This window comes from Lacerta agilis, chromosome 15 (genome assembly GCF_009819535.1).
Source record: "Lacerta agilis isolate rLacAgi1 chromosome 15, rLacAgi1.pri, whole genome shotgun sequence".
NCBI lineage: Eukaryota > Metazoa > Chordata > Lepidosauria > Squamata > Lacertidae > Lacerta > Lacerta agilis.
The window spans coordinates 28,770,072-28,787,384 of NC_046326.1; the positions used below are offsets into that span (position 1 = coordinate 28,770,072).

General features: G+C 50.0%; 1 protein-coding gene across 2 annotated transcripts in view; it reads right to left on the reverse strand.

The window, feature by feature from the left end:
• Positions 1–17,313, reverse strand: part of ELN (elastin) — a 61,588-nt gene that overhangs the window by 3,961 nt on the left and 40,314 nt on the right. For both annotated transcript variants that reach the window (XM_033171906.1, XM_033171905.1), the window contains 14 exons: positions 13,401–13,523; positions 12,988–13,026; positions 12,209–12,337; positions 10,755–10,823; positions 8,931–9,026; positions 7,908–7,970; positions 6,913–6,999; positions 5,208–5,258; positions 4,603–4,707; positions 4,412–4,459; positions 3,811–3,843; positions 3,465–3,536; positions 2,742–2,783; positions 1,551–1,577 (listed from right to left, as the gene is read on the reverse strand). In XM_033171906.1, the coding sequence (XP_033027797.1) occupies positions 1,551–1,577; positions 2,742–2,783; positions 3,465–3,536; positions 3,811–3,843; positions 4,412–4,459; positions 4,603–4,707; positions 5,208–5,258; positions 6,913–6,999; positions 7,908–7,970; positions 8,931–9,026; positions 10,755–10,823; positions 12,209–12,337; positions 12,988–13,026; positions 13,401–13,523 (984 nt within the window). The remainder of the gene's footprint in view (positions 1–1,550; positions 1,578–2,741; positions 2,784–3,464; positions 3,537–3,810; positions 3,844–4,411; positions 4,460–4,602; positions 4,708–5,207; positions 5,259–6,912; positions 7,000–7,907; positions 7,971–8,930; positions 9,027–10,754; positions 10,824–12,208; positions 12,338–12,987; positions 13,027–13,400; positions 13,524–17,313) is intronic.

Consider the following 17,313-nt stretch of genomic DNA (forward strand, 5'->3'; position numbering starts at 1 on the left):
ATAATAATAAAATTTATTTATACCCCGCCCTTCCCCGCCAAACCGGGCTCAGGGCGGCTAACACCAATAAAATCACAACAAAAACATAAAACAGTTCATTAAAATATAGATTAAAATACAATTTAAAACTAAATCTAAACTTCAGCCTCATTTTTAAGTAGCCCACCAATCACCCCAAAAGAACGAAACATCAGGGTTAAACTGAAACCAACCGAAAGGCTAGGTGGAACAGCTCCGTCTTGCAGGCCCTGCGGAAAGATGCCAAATCCCGCAGGGCCCTGGTCTCTTGTGCCAGACTGTTCCACCAAGTCGGGGCCAGTACTGAGAAGGCCCTGGCCCTAGTTGAAGCCAACCTAGCCTCCTTGTGGCTCGGGACCTCCAACAAATTATTATTTGAGGACCTTAAGGTCCTACCTGGGACATACCAGGAGAGGCGGTCCCTTAGGTATGAGGGTCCTAAGCCGCATAGGGCTTTAAAGGTCAAAACCAGCACATCAGCTGGGTGGAATCAGTTCACACATTCCTATACAGCTTGGGGCCAGGCTACCAGAAAGATAGGATGCTCTGAGCCTGGGTGCTCAGATCCTTGGGTGAGCACCTTCTCTCGGTCCCATCAACATCAGAGGCACCGAGAGACAGAGCCTTTTCTGTGGCTGCTCCCAGATTGTGGGATCCCCACCCAGGAGAGGTCCGCCTGGCTCCCTCCTTGTTATCCTTCCGCCAGCAGGCTAAGGCTTTCCTTTGGAAACTGAGGGGCAGGTGATGCTGACCAACTGGGTTGATGCCAGGGCAAACTGGATTTTAATTGCCCATTCTAAATGGGTTCTGAGATCTGTTTTTAATAATTGTTTGTAAGCCACCTTGAGCTCCTTGGAGAGTAGAGTGGCATACAAATGCATTAAATAATCATATAAATACATAAATATATAATAAGGTTGGTGACCCCAGATAAAGGTGCTTGTTCTAGAGAATGAGTGAAAGTCTTACTACTGATACTAATGTAGCTGCTGAGTCTTGGTGTTGTTTTTAATTTTAATTATGTTGTGTAACTTGTTACAACATTATTGTTTCATCAAACCATCATAGAAGTAGGGGGGGGGGTCCTCTATTTTATTTTCTCTTTCTGCTGAAAAGCTCTATCATTTAGACTTAGCATTTATTGAATGACAATGTAAATTAAGATACAGTATTTTCCCCTTTTAATCTATTCACGGTACTTTACAGTTCTGCTTCATACGTCATTTTTCTTTTATTTATTTATTTCCCTTGCTTTCTTTTTTCTTGACAAGAAAGCATGTTGGATGTCTAATGATCTTGGCTACAAAGCATAATAATGTAATATTAGGTGTGGGGTTGTTTTTTTAAAAAAAAGACTTAGCATTTTTATTGAAACCAAATTTGTCTCACAGTGAGAGCATTATTGAACTTTGTTCTATAATCTCTCTCTCTCTCTCTCTCTCTCTCTCTCTCTCTCTCTCTCACACACACACACACACACACACACACACACACACATTATATAATAAAGGGAATTTAGTTCATCAACTCACCAACTTGTGGAATGCCGGCACCATAACCTGTGACAGAAATAAGAAGACATTTGATCAGAATAGATGTTGTTGGGGGAGGTCAACTTGGGGTGTGTATCACACAACTCTGGCAACGCCCTGTTCAATATTGCAATACACCGCAAGTCTGAAATGTACGTGTCGATTCAATGTTGCATCCTTAGGGGAGTTGAAGGCTTTTGGGGGGGTATTCCTCCTATGAAATCCCAAGACTTCTGTCAAATATACAATCCCAAATGATTTCCCCCCCATGGGGTGGGAACCTCCATTAGGGTAAATTTGTACTTTATGAGGCTCCACCATTTTACACCATGGGTGAAGAGTTTTAATCCATTTTTAGTCTGTTGTTATTTTAACTTTCCGGGTGCCTTAAATCATACTTGCTATTTTTCCTTATCAATAACTTTATTGTTTTAGCTCTTTCGTACACAGCCTTGAGGGTTGTTTTGTGTGTGCGTGTGTGCGTGTACAATCACGTGGTATATAAATTTTATGAAATGATAGGAAGTAAGTAAGAAGGTTTTTCAGCCCGAGGGTAGGATTGCCCCAGGTCTTCTTCCAAAAAAACAGTGGACAAGCGGGGGGTTAAATTAAATTAAATTAAATTATATATTTTCTTACAAACATTTTAACACGTATTAAAATACCATTTCATCATAAAGCTGTTGAATAAAAAATTGTCCACTATTTTGTGGAAAAAAATAGTGAACATAATGTGAAAAAGTGGACTGTCCACTCAAATAGTGGACACCTGGCAACCCTACCCGAGGGCCGCATTGCCTCATGAGCAAATTCGTGAGGGCCGCCTCCCAGTGGTGGGCGGAGCCAGAGGCTACAGATGTGAGGGTTGCAGAAAGGGGTGGAGCTAGATGTGAGGGTTGCCATTTTATGCCTGGCTGTCTCCCAGCCATTTGAAAGTCAGATATTTATACACACATTTCCTCTATCCAGGCAAGCAAAGAGTCTTTATGACCTTCCAAGGACACATTCCAACCGACACTCAAGGAGGGTGCAGGGCAGGGCAAGGAGGAGCGTGGCCTGGGGCCAGTCCTAAGGTTCCCAATCCCTGCCTTGAACCTTGGAGCAATCTGTAGAGTTCTGAGGGAAACTGAGCTCCGCCACTCGCCTTCCGCCATTACCCAACTCCACCACGTGGTCCCATTTTGCTCATACCTGGTTTGGGAGGTTTGCCACCAGCTCCTGGGTACGTCAGCCCTGTGCAAGAGAGCGTGAGGGGAAATTAGAAGGTCGTCCTAGAAGTCAGGCTCGCGGCCTGCTGACCTCAAGGAAGTGGTGGGCATGGGCAGGCTAGGGGAGCTGGAGCTATAGGCAGGACCCCCTGAAATAGGACCGTAGGAACCAGATTGGGACTGTAACATTTGTGGTATATCCAGTACCTTTTTTGGGGGTAAGAAAAATGTGGTGCTGGTACTTCTATATTGAGAAAGGTGTTATAGGTACCAGTACAAAATGCTAATGGGCTGCCCCAAAAGAGACAATCGTGCAGTAGCTTTTGATATTCATCTTATCCTCCATGACGAGAGCTTCATCCTCCTGCTTTGTCATAATTCTGACTTGGACTACGGCTCAGGGGTGGTGAGCAGAGGAGGGGGAAACAGGGGTAAAGATGAGGAGTAGCTACAACATTGAGTTGCTAAAATAGGGAGTAGCTACAACAGGGTGTAGGCCTAACTACAACAGCTAGCAGATCCCACTGCCTGCTTGCTTGCAGGCTGTGGCTGGTAGCAACGACAAAGCAGAGGGTCAACTCACTGAGGCCACCGTTGGGTAAGGCCATCAAGACATCTTGCAAAGTCCCCTCACACCACCCCCAAATTCAGAGCACAACATTGGGGGCTTCCTTCCCAGTGCTCTGGCTGAACGATCTCTACGCACCTCCAGCTCCAATGCCACCAAGGCCCACTCCCCCTGCGCCGGGGACCCCGTATCCTCCTCGTCCACCATAGCCTGCCGGAAAAAGTGGCTCAGTCATAAACCCACCCTCACAGTTTGCTAGAAATAAGCTATAATATGTGGAGAACATGGAGGATACTGAAATTATTCAGTCTATCACTGCCTGGAATGCTCCTAAGCCCCACAGCCCAGCCCCCCAAGTGATTTCGGATGTGTAGCCAGGACAAGGGATGAGCCATGGAGCTGTCCATCTTGTCCCAAAGAATGCCCTGTCTTGCGTGGAGGCCCCTCTTCTCCCCTCCCTCCCCTCGGGTCTGCCGCATCGTACCTGGTACGCCACCCAGCCCAGCTCCTGGCACACCTGTCGGGGTGAGAAAAAGCGAGTCTCGGTTTATCAAAGGCATTTCTCCCCACTGCCGACCAGACACTTTCCGTGTCTCCCACTTCTTCAACTCATAAGAAGAGTCTGCCGGATCAGGTCCATCCAGCCCAGCACCCTGTTCTCACAGTGGCCAACCAGATGCCTCTTATGGGAAACCAGAAAGCAGGAGCACATGAGCCCTCTCCCCTGCTCCCTGCAAAGACTTCCAGCAACTGGTATCTGGAAGCTTTGCTGCCTCTAACTGTGGAGGCAGAGCATGGCCATCGTGACTTGTACCCATCCATAGCCCTCTCCTCCTCCATGAACAGACCCAATCCTCTTCTAAAGACCTCTAGTTTTGTGGCCATCACTGCCTCTTGTGGTGGTGGGGAGTTCCACAGTTTAATTCTGTGCTGCGTGAAGATGGACTAACAGATAGCTAGATCTCCTGTGACTGTTTTGTTTTTGTTTTTTTGGGTGAGGTGTGGGCAGGTGAGTGGATAGGCAGAACTTCCAGTACTATCATTATAATTATTATTACTTTTCCCTGACAGGGACTCATACGTACCATATTTAGGTGGCTTGGCCCCTGGTTGCACTCCAGTTTGGGGGATTCCTGTGAGATAAGGAGAAGCAATCTGTGTCAGAGTCCCAATGCCCAGGGATCTCTTCTGGTGCACGGCAAAACTGGACTGGGAATCTTGTCCAGTGCCAATTCCCCAAGATCTGAGGATGAGGAGTAGCTGAGGGGTCCCTTACCTGCTCCAGGAACACCTGGCACAACGCCACCCCCTGGCAAGACGCCTGTTCCGCCCCCTGGCAGGACGCCTGTTCCACCGCCAGGAAAGACACCTGCCCCACGACCTACAAAGAGGTTGGAATTAGGAGCAAAAATTGACCAAATTCCACCACCACCACCACCACCACCCATTTAGCTGTGAATTCTGCACTGCGGTTGGGGGGGGGGTGGACCAAATGGCCTCTGGGGTCCCCTTCCAACTTCACAATCCTATGATTCTCTGCTCCGTTATGACTGGGCCAGTTAAATAAACCTAGGAACTGTGCTTTGTTAAGGGTGCGAGGAACTGCAGTTCTGTGAGGGGCAAACTACAGTTCTCAGGATTCTCCAGGTGGGAATGTGTTCTGAATGAACGGTGAGCACACAACTAAGGCCTCATGCCCCAGAAAGTTTACAATCTGAATCGTGGCAATGCGGGATGCTTCGGAGATGATCTCATGTTTTTGCATCTGGGAAAGAGCTCGCTGGCTGGCACTATGGGGCAGTGGGCCAGGATGCGCAGAGGGGCAGGGAGAACTGGATTAGGCAGGGGTATGAGATCAGGATGGACGCAATGGGGGCTCACCGTATTTAGCTGCCTTTGCTGCTGCTTTAGCTGCCGCTGCTCCTCCGGGCACTAGAGGAAGAACAGAAGGAGTCAGGATTAGGGCCAAACCCATTGGGACACCACGACATAAGAACTAAGATGACCCTTGCTGGGTCAGGCCAGAGGCCTGTGGGATGTAAACACAGAGCAGCCAAACACAACACTGCTAGAGTGGACATGAAGGTAACTCAGTCCTCCAGGCTTAACTTCCTGTTTACCTGGACTGAGTTACAGGAACCAGAAGTAGGTGTGGTCTTACCTGGGAACCAGATCCCAAAGAACACCCTCATTTTTTGCCTCGTCGTTTGAACAAGCAGGATGCTCTCTCTCAGCTTGCAGCTGAGAGAAGCAGAGGTGAAGCCTGTTCCCCTATGGAATCAGCTTCACCACATGTAAATAGATTTATCTAAGCTTATCTGCCTCTTTGAGCCTGTACTGTATCTCATAGATGATGACTGTAAGTAAACTTTTATATCTTATAATCAGTACTGTATTGCGTCTTTGCTTTTAAGAGGGAAGAAGGGGAATATACCAGGAATATATATTTCTTATAGAGGCTTTAGCAAGCCTATGCAACCGTTTTCCGCTGTGTTTTGAAAGGGAATGTGACTCTGCTAAGTTTGGAGCTTGCTCACATAAGCTGGGATTGAGATATATAAATAATATATACTCATCCACACTCCTAAACATTCCCACAAGGCCCACCTAGTCCAGCTTCCTGTTCCCACAGCGGCCAGTCTGAGCGCAAGAGCCCTCTCCCCTCCTGTGGTTTCCAGCAATTTGTCAGGGGGCTGACAGAAAGATCAGGTCATTCACAGGTCAGAGGGGGAGACATGAGGCTAATGTGCAGTTAGTTTCGTTATTAATTAAAGGGGAAAATACAAGGAGGCTCATAAAGGCAACCCCCCCCCCCAATGAACAAGTTGCTTTTTCATGGCGTGCAGCTCCTCCATCACTATCTAGCTCTCCGAGTCAGGGCTCCTCCCTTGTAATCTTCTGCTACAGCAAGCCCCAGGAGCCTCTCTCTGTGCCTGCCTAGCCTGTTGCTCAGCAATATGTAACATCCTTTGCATTATAGGAGCAAGTGGGGCCAGAGAGCCGTCAGCAGAGAGGTTGTCATGATGGAGCTGTGGGAGAGATGCAGGGTCTGGCTCTCCTCTGTCGTAGCCTTCATCCAAACTGGCCACCAGCCTGCTTCTGCCTCTTCACAATACCTCAAGCTTCCTGCTTCTAGTACCTCCCAGCTTGTGCCCTCCTCTGAGTTGCGGCCAGTAAATAACCTGCCACCAGGATCCGAGATCTAAGTCGTCTTCTTCTTCTGTGCCTTCCTTGGGGGCTCTTGGCCAAGTGGCTTCCACCACTCTTCCTCATCCACCCAGTCCCTGACACAACGTGAGATGTGCAGTCAGCTAGAATGCATTGCTTTAAAACTTTAAAAGGAGCAGCTGTGTGCAGCCATCTAAACCGGGGCTGCTGCTGCTGAGGAAAGAAATTTGTTTTCATTTTAAAAAATCCTCATCGTTATTTTGGTTTCCTATGAGCATCTCTCTGGGCTGGCTCACGTTCATTTTGTGTGGTGAACTGCTCAGGAAGCTTCTGCCCTGCATGGAGTCACCTGGAAATCTCCTTGCCCCAAATAAAATAGGATAAAATTATAAGTTGCTGGCGCTTAATGGCTGCTTACCGCCGCCAACGCCACCGACGCCACCAACGCCGCCAACGCCACCGACACCACCAATGCCACCGACGCCGCCGACGCCTCTTCCTGCTCCTGTTGGGGCAAGGCACACTTTTGGAAAATGGTCCTGAGCCCCACCTGAGAACAGCACCTGGGTGGAGCCAAAGTCCTCAGAGGAAAACATTTAGATCAAAACTAGGAGAGGGTATTGCAGGCTCCCTGCTTGGCCTGCTCACTTCCTAACGCCAATTGCGTTCGACTGATGTTTTCTGTGTCTTCTTGGAATGAGGCTACATCATCCAAAAGGGGAAGGGCCTGCCTCAGTGGTGTCCATCAGGATTGGTAGGGCAGAAGGCAGGGAGCCTACCAGTAGGTGGCGCTAGAGCCAATGACGGGTGGAGCCAATGCCTGGTTTTCTCCTCCTCCCTACAAGGGACAACATGGAGGAGGAGGAGGAGGAGGAGGAGGAGGAAGCTGATAGGCAGAGCCACCCGATGGAGTGGTTTTAATTGAAGAAGGCAGGCAGGGTGGGGGCTGGCTGAGGGCAGTGGGGCACCACCCTCTTTGTCCCAATACACCAGCCTCCACTGGCATGTCTGTCTGTGTCTCCAGAGTGTCATTATTTTTTATGACAGGAATCCAAGAGCGTCATGGAAAATTACGTTTGTGCACAAGATGCTATTTACAAGGCTAAAAAAAAACAACTGATCCGCATCTCCTTTGCCATCCTTATCTCCTGTGCTCGTTGGAAATTTTGATATTTATTTATTTGCTAAATTAATATCTCACCTTTCCTGCAAGGACTTCAAATTGGCATTCATGGTTCTTTCCCTTCTCATTTAATCCCCACAAACAACCCAGTGAGGCAGATCAGGCTGAGAGATTGTGGCTGGCCCAAGGTCACCCAGTGAGCTTCCACCACCAACTGGGGATTTGAACCCTCGTCTCCCAGGTCCCAGTTGGACACTCTAACCACTACACACCACAGTGGCCCTCCTTACCATATTTGGCTGCCTTGGCGGCGGCTTTTGCTGCTGCTTGAGCGGCCGCAGGGCTTCCTGGCACTGAGAATTGAGAGAGAGAAAGAAAGAGGTGTCAGCAGGACCACCCGCACCAGGTCTGATGGCAGTGGTTGACCACCTTGGCCACTAGCCAAAGCTCTTCCCCAGCCCAGCCCAGCCCCTCTACCATTCTCCTCCCGTCTGTCCAGGACCCTGGATGGTTTTGAGCAGTGGATGTTGCGCACTCATAGTTGAGTTACAGTCAGGTAGCCGTGTTGGTCTGCCGTAGTAAAAATAAAATAAATAAAAATTCCTTCCAGTAACACCTTAAAGGTAAAGGGACCTTTGACCATTAGGTCCAGTCGCAGACGACTCTGGGGTTGTGGCGCTCATCTCGCTTTATTGGCTGAGGGAGCCAGCATACAGCTTCTGGGTCATGTGGCCAGCATGACTAAGCTGCTTCTGGCGAACCAGAGCAGCGCACGGAAACACCGTTTACCTTCCCGCCAGAGCGGTACCTATTTATCTACTTGCACTTTGACGTGCTTTCGAATTGCTAGGTGGGCAGGAGCAGGGACCGAGCAACGGGAGTTCAACCCGTCGCAGGGATTCGAACTACCGACCTTCTGATAGGCAAGCCCTAGGCTCTGTGGTTTAACCCACAGCGCCACCCGCATATCTGAAGAAGTGTGCATGCACACGAAAGCTCATACCAATAACAAACTTAGTTGGTCTCTAAGGTGCTACTAGAAGGAATTTTTTTATTTTGTTTTGACTCATAGTAGAGACCCTTTTCATCCAGCTGTGAAAGCCTGCCAGGAACCTCCCCCACCCACACACAACTGCCTCACATCTCCCATTGTCTTCAGGAAATGCAGAGAGCGGGTATATGTTGCATCTTGGCAGGGGTGGCATTCCACAGAGCAGGAGCAGCCTCCAAGTTATTGCAAGGACCAAGGTTTCAGGACAAGCTGCTCTGTTGCCTTTAGAAGGCATTGACTTCTCACAGAGGGGAGAACCTACCTAACCCACCAGTGCCCACGCCACCGACTCCGCCAGGTGCCACTCCACCGGGTGCCACACCACCAATGGCGCCATAGCCAGGCACCACACCAGTCCCTGCAGGAAATGACAAACAAGAGGTCAAATTAGCCATTTGCCACAAACCTTCAAATACCTGTAGTTGCCGCCCACTGGGAGATGGAGCCAGCTTGTTTTCTGCTGCTCCAGAGGGGAGGTCCTGAAACAATGGATTCGAATGATCGAATGATAAGAAAGGAGATTCTGACTCAATATTAGCAAAAGCTTTCTGAGGGTTTGAGCTGTTTGACAGTGGAACGGACTCCCTCGGAAGGTGGTGGACTCTGAAGCACTGGAGAGGTTTTTAAGCAGAGGTTGGATGGCCGCCTATCAGGGATGCTTGAGCTGTGATTGCTGCCTTGCAGGGGGGTTGAATTAGATCACCCCTACAATTCTGTGAATCCATTGAGAACTGCTGCTCCCGGCTTTGTCTAGCCCAGCATGGTTAGCGGGGCCTTCATACCTTCCTCAAGAGCTTTTTGCCTGGCTGGAGCGGGTCCTTGGCAACGCATCTTTGCTCTTCCCCGCATGGAGGAAAGAGAGGGCTGTGTGAGAATGTGTAGAAACTAGCCTGGTTTGCAAAGCAAAAATCCACACATGTTGCTCTGCCCGTTTCTATTTATTCACTTATTTCAAAAGATTTATACATTGCTTGATTGTAAAAACAAAACTAAACAAAAACAAAAGTGGCTTACGAAAAAGGAAAAACAGTAAAATTATCTCTAAGGAAATTGAGGGTTTCAAAAAGTTAAAATAACAATAGACGAAAAAACAACAACAGCAGACTAAAACTTGCAGATTGAAACCTTTGCCTCTGGCCCTGCCTACCTCTGGCACAGAGCCGTCTCATTCATAGGGGCAGGTGGCGCGGTGCACCAGGGCGCCAGGCCCCCCAGGGGCGCCCCCGCGAGCCCGCCGGCATACCGGGCGCCCCCTCCCCAACCTGCCCCCGCCCCTATGGGGCGGGGGATGAGGGGCCTGGCACTGCAAGCCGGCCACCCTCCGGAGCCCCAGCTGGAGCGCTGGGAAGGGCGCGCAAAGCCCCGCACTGCTCCAGCGCCACGTCCATCATCCCCCGAGGGGCGGCCAGCGCGGGAGGGAGGTGGGCGAGTGGGGGATGAGGGGCGTGGCGCTGCAAGCCGGCCACCCTCCGGAGTCCCAGCTGGAGTGCTGGGAAGGGCGCGCAAAGCTCCGCGCCGCTCCAGCGCCACACCCCTCACCCCCCGCTCGCCCGCCTCCCTCCCGCGCTGGCCGCCCCTCGGGGGATGATGGACGTGGCGCTGGAGCAGCGCGGGGCTTTGCGCGCCCTTCCCAGCGCTCCAGCTGGGGCGCCGGAGGGTGGCCGGCTTGCAGCGCCACGCCCCCATCCCCCGCTCGCCCACCCCCCCTCCCGAGGGGCGGCCAGCGCGGGAGGGAGGTGGGCGGAGAGGCGGCCCACCGGGGGCGCCGAGGGATCGTCGCGCCAGGGCGCACGATCCCTTTGAGACGGCCCTGCTCTGGCATACGGCCCCCCAGAAAGTTTCCTGAAACAGAAGAGCTGAAAAAGCTTCCTTGCTCCTGCTCTAGACTTTCCGTAATAAATATTAAGTGGCATCAGGTGGTCTGTCCGGAGTGCTGCTTTATAATCGCCTGATTTTCTTAAACAGCCGAGCCCATGTTCTGTTTCCCTAAAGAGATCTTTCCATTCCTTCCTGGATTTGGTCGGCCTGCCCTGATTTATCCAGCAGCCTCAATGCTGTTGGGACAGGAGGAGGATGCTCAGCTTACCGTAGGCGGCTGCCTTTGCTGCTGCCTTTGCCGCTGTCTTTGCCGCTGCTGCTGCAGACACTCCAGCTCCTGTTGGCAGAGGCAAAAATGAGTCAAGGGGCTAGCCAGCCACGGCACCCATGCGCTCCTGGAGCTACCTCCTGGAGCTACCTTTTTACCGATAATTCTGTTGTTTGACTTGCTTTGTAAATCACTTCAGGGTTTTAAAGACAAAACCCTGAAGTGATTTACAAAGCGAGTCAAACAACAGAATTATCGGTAAAAACAACTCTTTAAGTCGCTGAATATTTCTGACGATACCAATGGAGATATATTGCCAAAAGAATTGGTCTTATACATGACCTTGGGAGCTCGAATAGGAATCGCAATTGGGGGGGGGACATCCAAAAACTTATACTGGACGCTTGGTACCTGGAATATAGCTATAACGGAGAAAATTACGCATATTGTAGATTTCCACAGGGGCTAGCATGCCCAGGTGCTTTTAATATGATTTGCTATTCCTTTATTATATATACAGTGAAACCATCATTTTCAAGGCAGCCCTCGTCAGAAATCTGGAACTATGCTATCAGATAACACTGATATTCTTTACTTGTGACTAGTCCCCCCCCCCCGTGTGCAACTGTACTCATTCTGTGTATCTGTCTTGTAGTTTATCCTTTCAATTTTCATCTGTCGATATAATTGCTCTGTTTTATATACATAACAAAAATGATTTTTTAAAAAAAATTACCAACACCCCCTACAACTCTTTTAAAAATTCAAAGGATAACATCTGCAATAAACTAAAAAACAGATTAAAAGACCCAGCAGATTTCTACATGTCTGCACAGGTGTGCTTGAACAAACGATGTTTTCAGCAGGCACTGAAAAAAGTGCAGTCAAGGGGCTTGCCTTGTGCCATGCTAAAAATGGATTTTCTTGCAAACACATAACGGGTATTATGTGGCACTTGCAGCAGTGCCAGTTCTGCAAATCAAATCAAAGCGATGTTGCAGGTAAACTGGTCCCATGTTGTTACCTTCTCATGTAAACAGGGCCGTCTCATTCATAGGGGCTAGTGGCGCGCTGCGCCAGGGCGCCGGCCCCCCCAGGGGCGCCCCCGCGAGCCCACCGGCATACCGGCCGCCCCCCTCCCCAATCCGCCCCCGCCCCCACGGGTAGGCTGTTGGCTGGGCGCTCGCGTGCCGGCGGCACAGCCGCTGCCGCCCATGCCGGTCCCGGGCTTTGGCTGCAAGCCGGCCGCCCTCGCCTCCCGTCCCGGGAGCACTGGAAGGGCGCACAGAGTCCCGCGCCGCTCCAGCACCACGCCCCTCATCCCCCGCTCGCCCACCCCGAGGGGCAGCAAGCGCGGGAGGGAGGTGGCGGAGAGGCGGCATGCCGGGGGCGCTGGAGGGATCGCCGCACCACGGCGGTCAATCTCCCTAAGACGGCCCTGCATGTAAATGCACCTGGAACACCAACTCCAGCACCGGGAACTCCACCGACACCAGCACCAGGAACTCCACCGATACCAGCACCAGGAACTCCACCAACACCAGCACCAGGAACTCCACCAACACCAGCACCAGGAATAAGACCTGAGACAGAGGAAATGAATCTGAGACCCAGGCCAGTTCCAACCAGCTCATCAGATCCCCACCATTAAAAGCAGCCAAAGATCCACAATCTAGACCCTGGAGGTGGCTCCTGCCTCTGAGGGACCGTGCAGCTCCCTTAAAGGAGGTCGTCGTTGGGCCCCTGCAGAAGAAACCCGGCCTGGATCTAGCCAGTTTGGGTAAGTCCTGCCAGGGACTGAATTTGCCATTCTGGGGACAAGAGTGAGTGGCAATGTCTCCACTCCTTAACTCTTGCCAGGGGCTGGACTAAGATGACCCTGGGAGTCCCTTCCAAATCTACAATTCTATTATTCCAGGAGGTTTTGGATGACACCAACTATTTGGCTCTGTTTCGGGTTGGCGGCAGTGGAAGATGTTTGCTGGAAGACGGGCTCCCCTCCCCATTGCTGGGTAAGTGAAAAAATGATGAGTAGTGGTATTTCACTGGTGACCCAAGTGGAACCCCCCACCTATTCTTCGCCTCTGAGACATGAAACTCGAAATGGGCACAAGGATGTTAAGGGGGTTGCATGGTGTGCCCAGTGCTATGGAGCCCACTTGAGGCAGGATCTCTCCATGCCCACCATCTCAAACCTCACCAAAAACTGTGACTCAACAACTCAGGATCTTACCATACTTTGCTGCTTTTGCAGCTGCGGCGGGACTCAATCCTGCCAAAGAGAAAACAGGAAGACAGGTCTCAGAAATAGGAGGTAAAGCAGGTACGCTTATAATTGTTTAAAATCGCTTTTGACATTGTGCTTTAATGCTATAACCTGCCTTGGGACCTTAGAGTGAAGAGCAGGGAATGAATTAAGAATCATAATTTATACGCACAGTTATTCTGGTACGTGCATTTTTGTACACGTAACTCGGCTGAAGAAATGGACTGCAAACGCCAGAGGAATGCAACTTTTAAAGGATGGGCTTCTGTGTTTTGTAAGTCACGAAAAGCAGATTACGAATGTGCAAACAGGATCAAATCCCTTCGATTCTGCTTCACCTTCCTCACCTGTCCCCCCCACTAATCCTCTGTGACACATACCTCCGACCCCAGTTCCTCCTGGGCCGACTCCAACAACACCAGGTGTGGCGCCAGGAACTACGCCACCTGGCCCGACCCCCGGGACACCAACGCCACCGATGCCCGTCCCTGGGACTCGGCCACCTGGGGAAAGGGAGAGGAGAGGAGAGTTAAAAAATGCCAGAAACACAGCTGGCCTCTGGAATGGTGTTGGGGAATTGCGCCCAGGATAAAATTAATCAATTCTGTTGAATTAATTAAACTAAATAACTTTCAATTGGATTTTGAATAAAGGCATGATTAATTTCTTGTTTTATTATATTTATTAGGGGCTCATGCTAGCCACTGTTCTGAATCATGGGTTTTTGTTTTTTTATAGAATAGAGGGCACTGGAGATGAGTTCATGGAACCAAAGGGGCAGGCCCCGGAAAAGTTCGGGAACCACTGCATACCCTCCAAGTGTCCTGGTTTTCCGGGGACAGTCCCGGAATGGCAAAAGCCATCCCAGTTTCTGATTTGATCATGGAATCTCCCGGTTTTCCATTTTCCTCTCCTCCATGCACCCCAAGCAGTTTACAGCTACAATTCCTGTTATGTACTGAGTTGAATAGGATCCAAAATGCAGCAGCCTGATTGGTCCTAAAACAATAGGATTGAGATTGCAGCAGTCTGATTGGTCCTAGAACAATAGGATTGAGATTGCAGCAGTCTGATTGGTCCGCAGGAGCCACCCAATCCAGCTCCAGGTGGAAGTGAATCCGCAACCTGATTGGCATACAGGAGTATCCTGGAATTAGCCAATCACATGGGGCCCATTGTGTAAATAGTGTATATAAAGCAAACGTTTTGGGGGAACTGCATTCCTCACTACTATGAGCTGAATAAAGAGCATGAAATTCACACTTGACTCCGAGTATATTTCAATTCCATTCCATTCCACTGATCTGTTGAAGCTGTTGTACACGACCCCTTCCCTCACGCATTTTTTCTTTACAACAATCCTGTGAGGTAGGCTAAGCTTAAAGGTTGCAATTGTCTCAAGGTGACCGATGTAGATGTGTATGTGAAATATATGAGTGTGGGAGATCAAACAGGGGAGAAGCCTCTTGATGTAGAATAGAATGTCCCTATTTTCATCTGAGAAATGTTGGAGAGTATGCCACTGGGTTAAACATACAGGGATAGTTTGGGGGGTGTGGAGGTCCCTGTCTGTTTTAACCCATACAAGACCTCTCTCCTGCAAGTCACACCCACCATTTACGCAGAAGGAAGTTCAGTGGGACTTAATTCGAAGGCTGCGTGTCTAAGATACACAGCAAACCTTCAAATGCCTCCCCAGATGCAAATCCCACAGAGGCTTAATGTGCTAGCTCTTGGAAAAAGGGCTGTGAAAGTGTACATCAATGACGTATTTTAGTTTAAACCCCAACATTTTAAATAGCCAAAGCAGCCCAATGGGTGAGATCACTGGATTCCCTTTTATAGGATTATCTATATGTGACACAAGGGGCTTTTTGCTGCTCCACAATGAATTATGATTCCCACCACCACGTCAACAGTTCTGGCTATATGGAAGGTGAAGGGCTAATCTGGCCTTAATTTGAGGACACCCCCCCAACCTGCCACCTGCAGTTCAAACACCCCTGTAGAATCACATGTGTGTTGTAGCCAGACTGATCCACTAGAGGGCAGCTTCCCTCTTCTGTGGGATCCACCTCCCAACTCTGCTTGGGCCATAGAGCTAAAAGCATGTGGAACATCATGCAGCCTGAACTTCTGGTTTCAGTAGACCCTCCCATCTCCAACTCCTTTGGGAATGTAGGTACCCATAAGGAATGAATAGGGTAAGCTAAAATTTCACTGTAGCTGTGGAAGGGGAGCAGCCGATCTCTACTGCAACCCACCTCTGCAAAAAAAAAGATTACAGCATAAACAGTTCATGCACTTTCTAAATCAGGACTTGTGAGCAAAAACGTATTTGCATATGCATCAGCTTTAACGTATTTAAATCTGCCACATTTCTGTACCCAGGTCAATGGCGTGCAAGGCTTCAGAATGAAGTTGAGAGTTAGACTCAGGCTGAACCAGCCTCTGTTTCAACCTCAAGGGGTGCTTCACAGGGGGAGGGGGTGGCTGGGAATCCAAACCACCACCACCCACATCTGGGCTAAAAACGAACAGGGAGTAGCTGCCACTTCAGGGCTGTCATAGTTTGCTCTCTGCCAAAGCCCCTCAATATGAGGATGATGCCTTGGAATTAGGCAAATGCAGGGCTAAACACAGCACAAGAAAAAAGTAAGTGCACAGCTGGATCGAGCCAAGGGCCCATCCAGTCCAGCATCCTGTTCTCACAATGGCCAACCTGATGCTCATTATGGGAGACCTGCAAGCAGGATTTGAGCACAAGAGCCCTCTCTCCTCCTATGTTTCCAGCAATTGGAATTCAGGAGCATTGCTGCCTCTTGCTACCGAGGCAAAGCAGAGCCATCCTGGCTAGTAGCCATCAATAGCGCTCTCTCCTCCTCCATGAATCGGTCCAATCCTCTTTTCAAGCCCTCCAGGTTGGTGGCCACCTCTGCCTCCTGAGGGAGGGAGTTCCACAGGTTAATTTTGCGTTGTGTGAAGGACTTCCTCAATCTTGTCCCAAATCTTCCGACATTCAGATTCACAGGAGTTCCAATGTTATTATGAGAGAGAGAGAGGGAAACTTTTCTCTGTCCACTCTCTCCACGCCTTGCATGATTTTAGAAACCTCTATCATGTCACCTCTTACTCGCCTTTTCACTAAAAAGTCCCAAGAGCTGAAACCATACTTCATAGGGGATACGCTCCATCCCCAGTTGCCCTTTCCTCAACCTTTTCCAACTCTACACTATCCTTCTTGAGGTGAGGTGACTAGAAATGAGCACTGGGTTTGGGTCTGTGGTCTTGCTGTGAAGACGAGTTACTCCAGCATCTAAAGTGCCCCAACTTGAACGCTGGAAGTTCCCTCCCTGCATCCTACTTTGGGGCCCACAATAAGCTCCAATGTGGTGTGGATAGAGATGATCCATGTAGCTCTGGTACCCTCGCTCTTAACCAATCACAGGGCGGAAAGTTACTAAGCACAGCAAAAACTGGAAAAGGAGTGCATTCTCTCTCTCCCTCTCTTCCTTGCAGACACACTCCAGCGAAACCTGATTCGACTGTGGCTTTTCTTCAATCCCAAAATTGCACAGTTCCCCGCTGGCCGCCTGCTTCCAATCAAAACCAGATGGCGTTCTGGGACGATCCCAGGAAAGCCAGGCCAGGCCAGGCCGCTATCGCTCTCCAGAGCAGATCAGGTGCAGCTGGGTGTGCGATGCTTGAGGCAGGGGAAAGAGTTACTAAGGTCTCCAAGAAAGTGTGTGTGTGTGTTGGGGCTCCAGCCTGGCTGAGCTCACACCTTTGGAGCTGGAGTCTGTCCAGAAGATCCACCCCCCCTTCCCCACCCCCACCCCAAATCAGATCTTATTCTCAGCACTCAAGAAGCACTGGCATAGATCCATACTCGATAGTTCACTTATCCTTGCTTCTGTGCAATTGGGGCAAGATTTCTATCCCGCCCCAAATCCAAACCGGATTCACGAATCCAAACGCAAGAGGGCGTTGGGTGGCAGGAATGAAATTTCCATTAGAAAACACGAGGGCACAGCTTGAAAATCTGGGTTTGGGGATCCAGGTCTTTGGCAGGCCTCTTAAAGAGCAGGGAGGGAGAGATGCAATCTGGAGCGAAGGGTGGGGAGTGTTGAAATCCTCCCTCATTTCTTCAACTCCTCCCCCTGCTATCTCACCATTGTCCACCCCACCCCCACACACTTGAGAGAGAGAGATGGAAGGAACTCTGAGGGTCATCTAGTCCAACCCCCTGCAGTACAGAAACAACAGCTAACAATTCCCTGACAGGTGGCCATC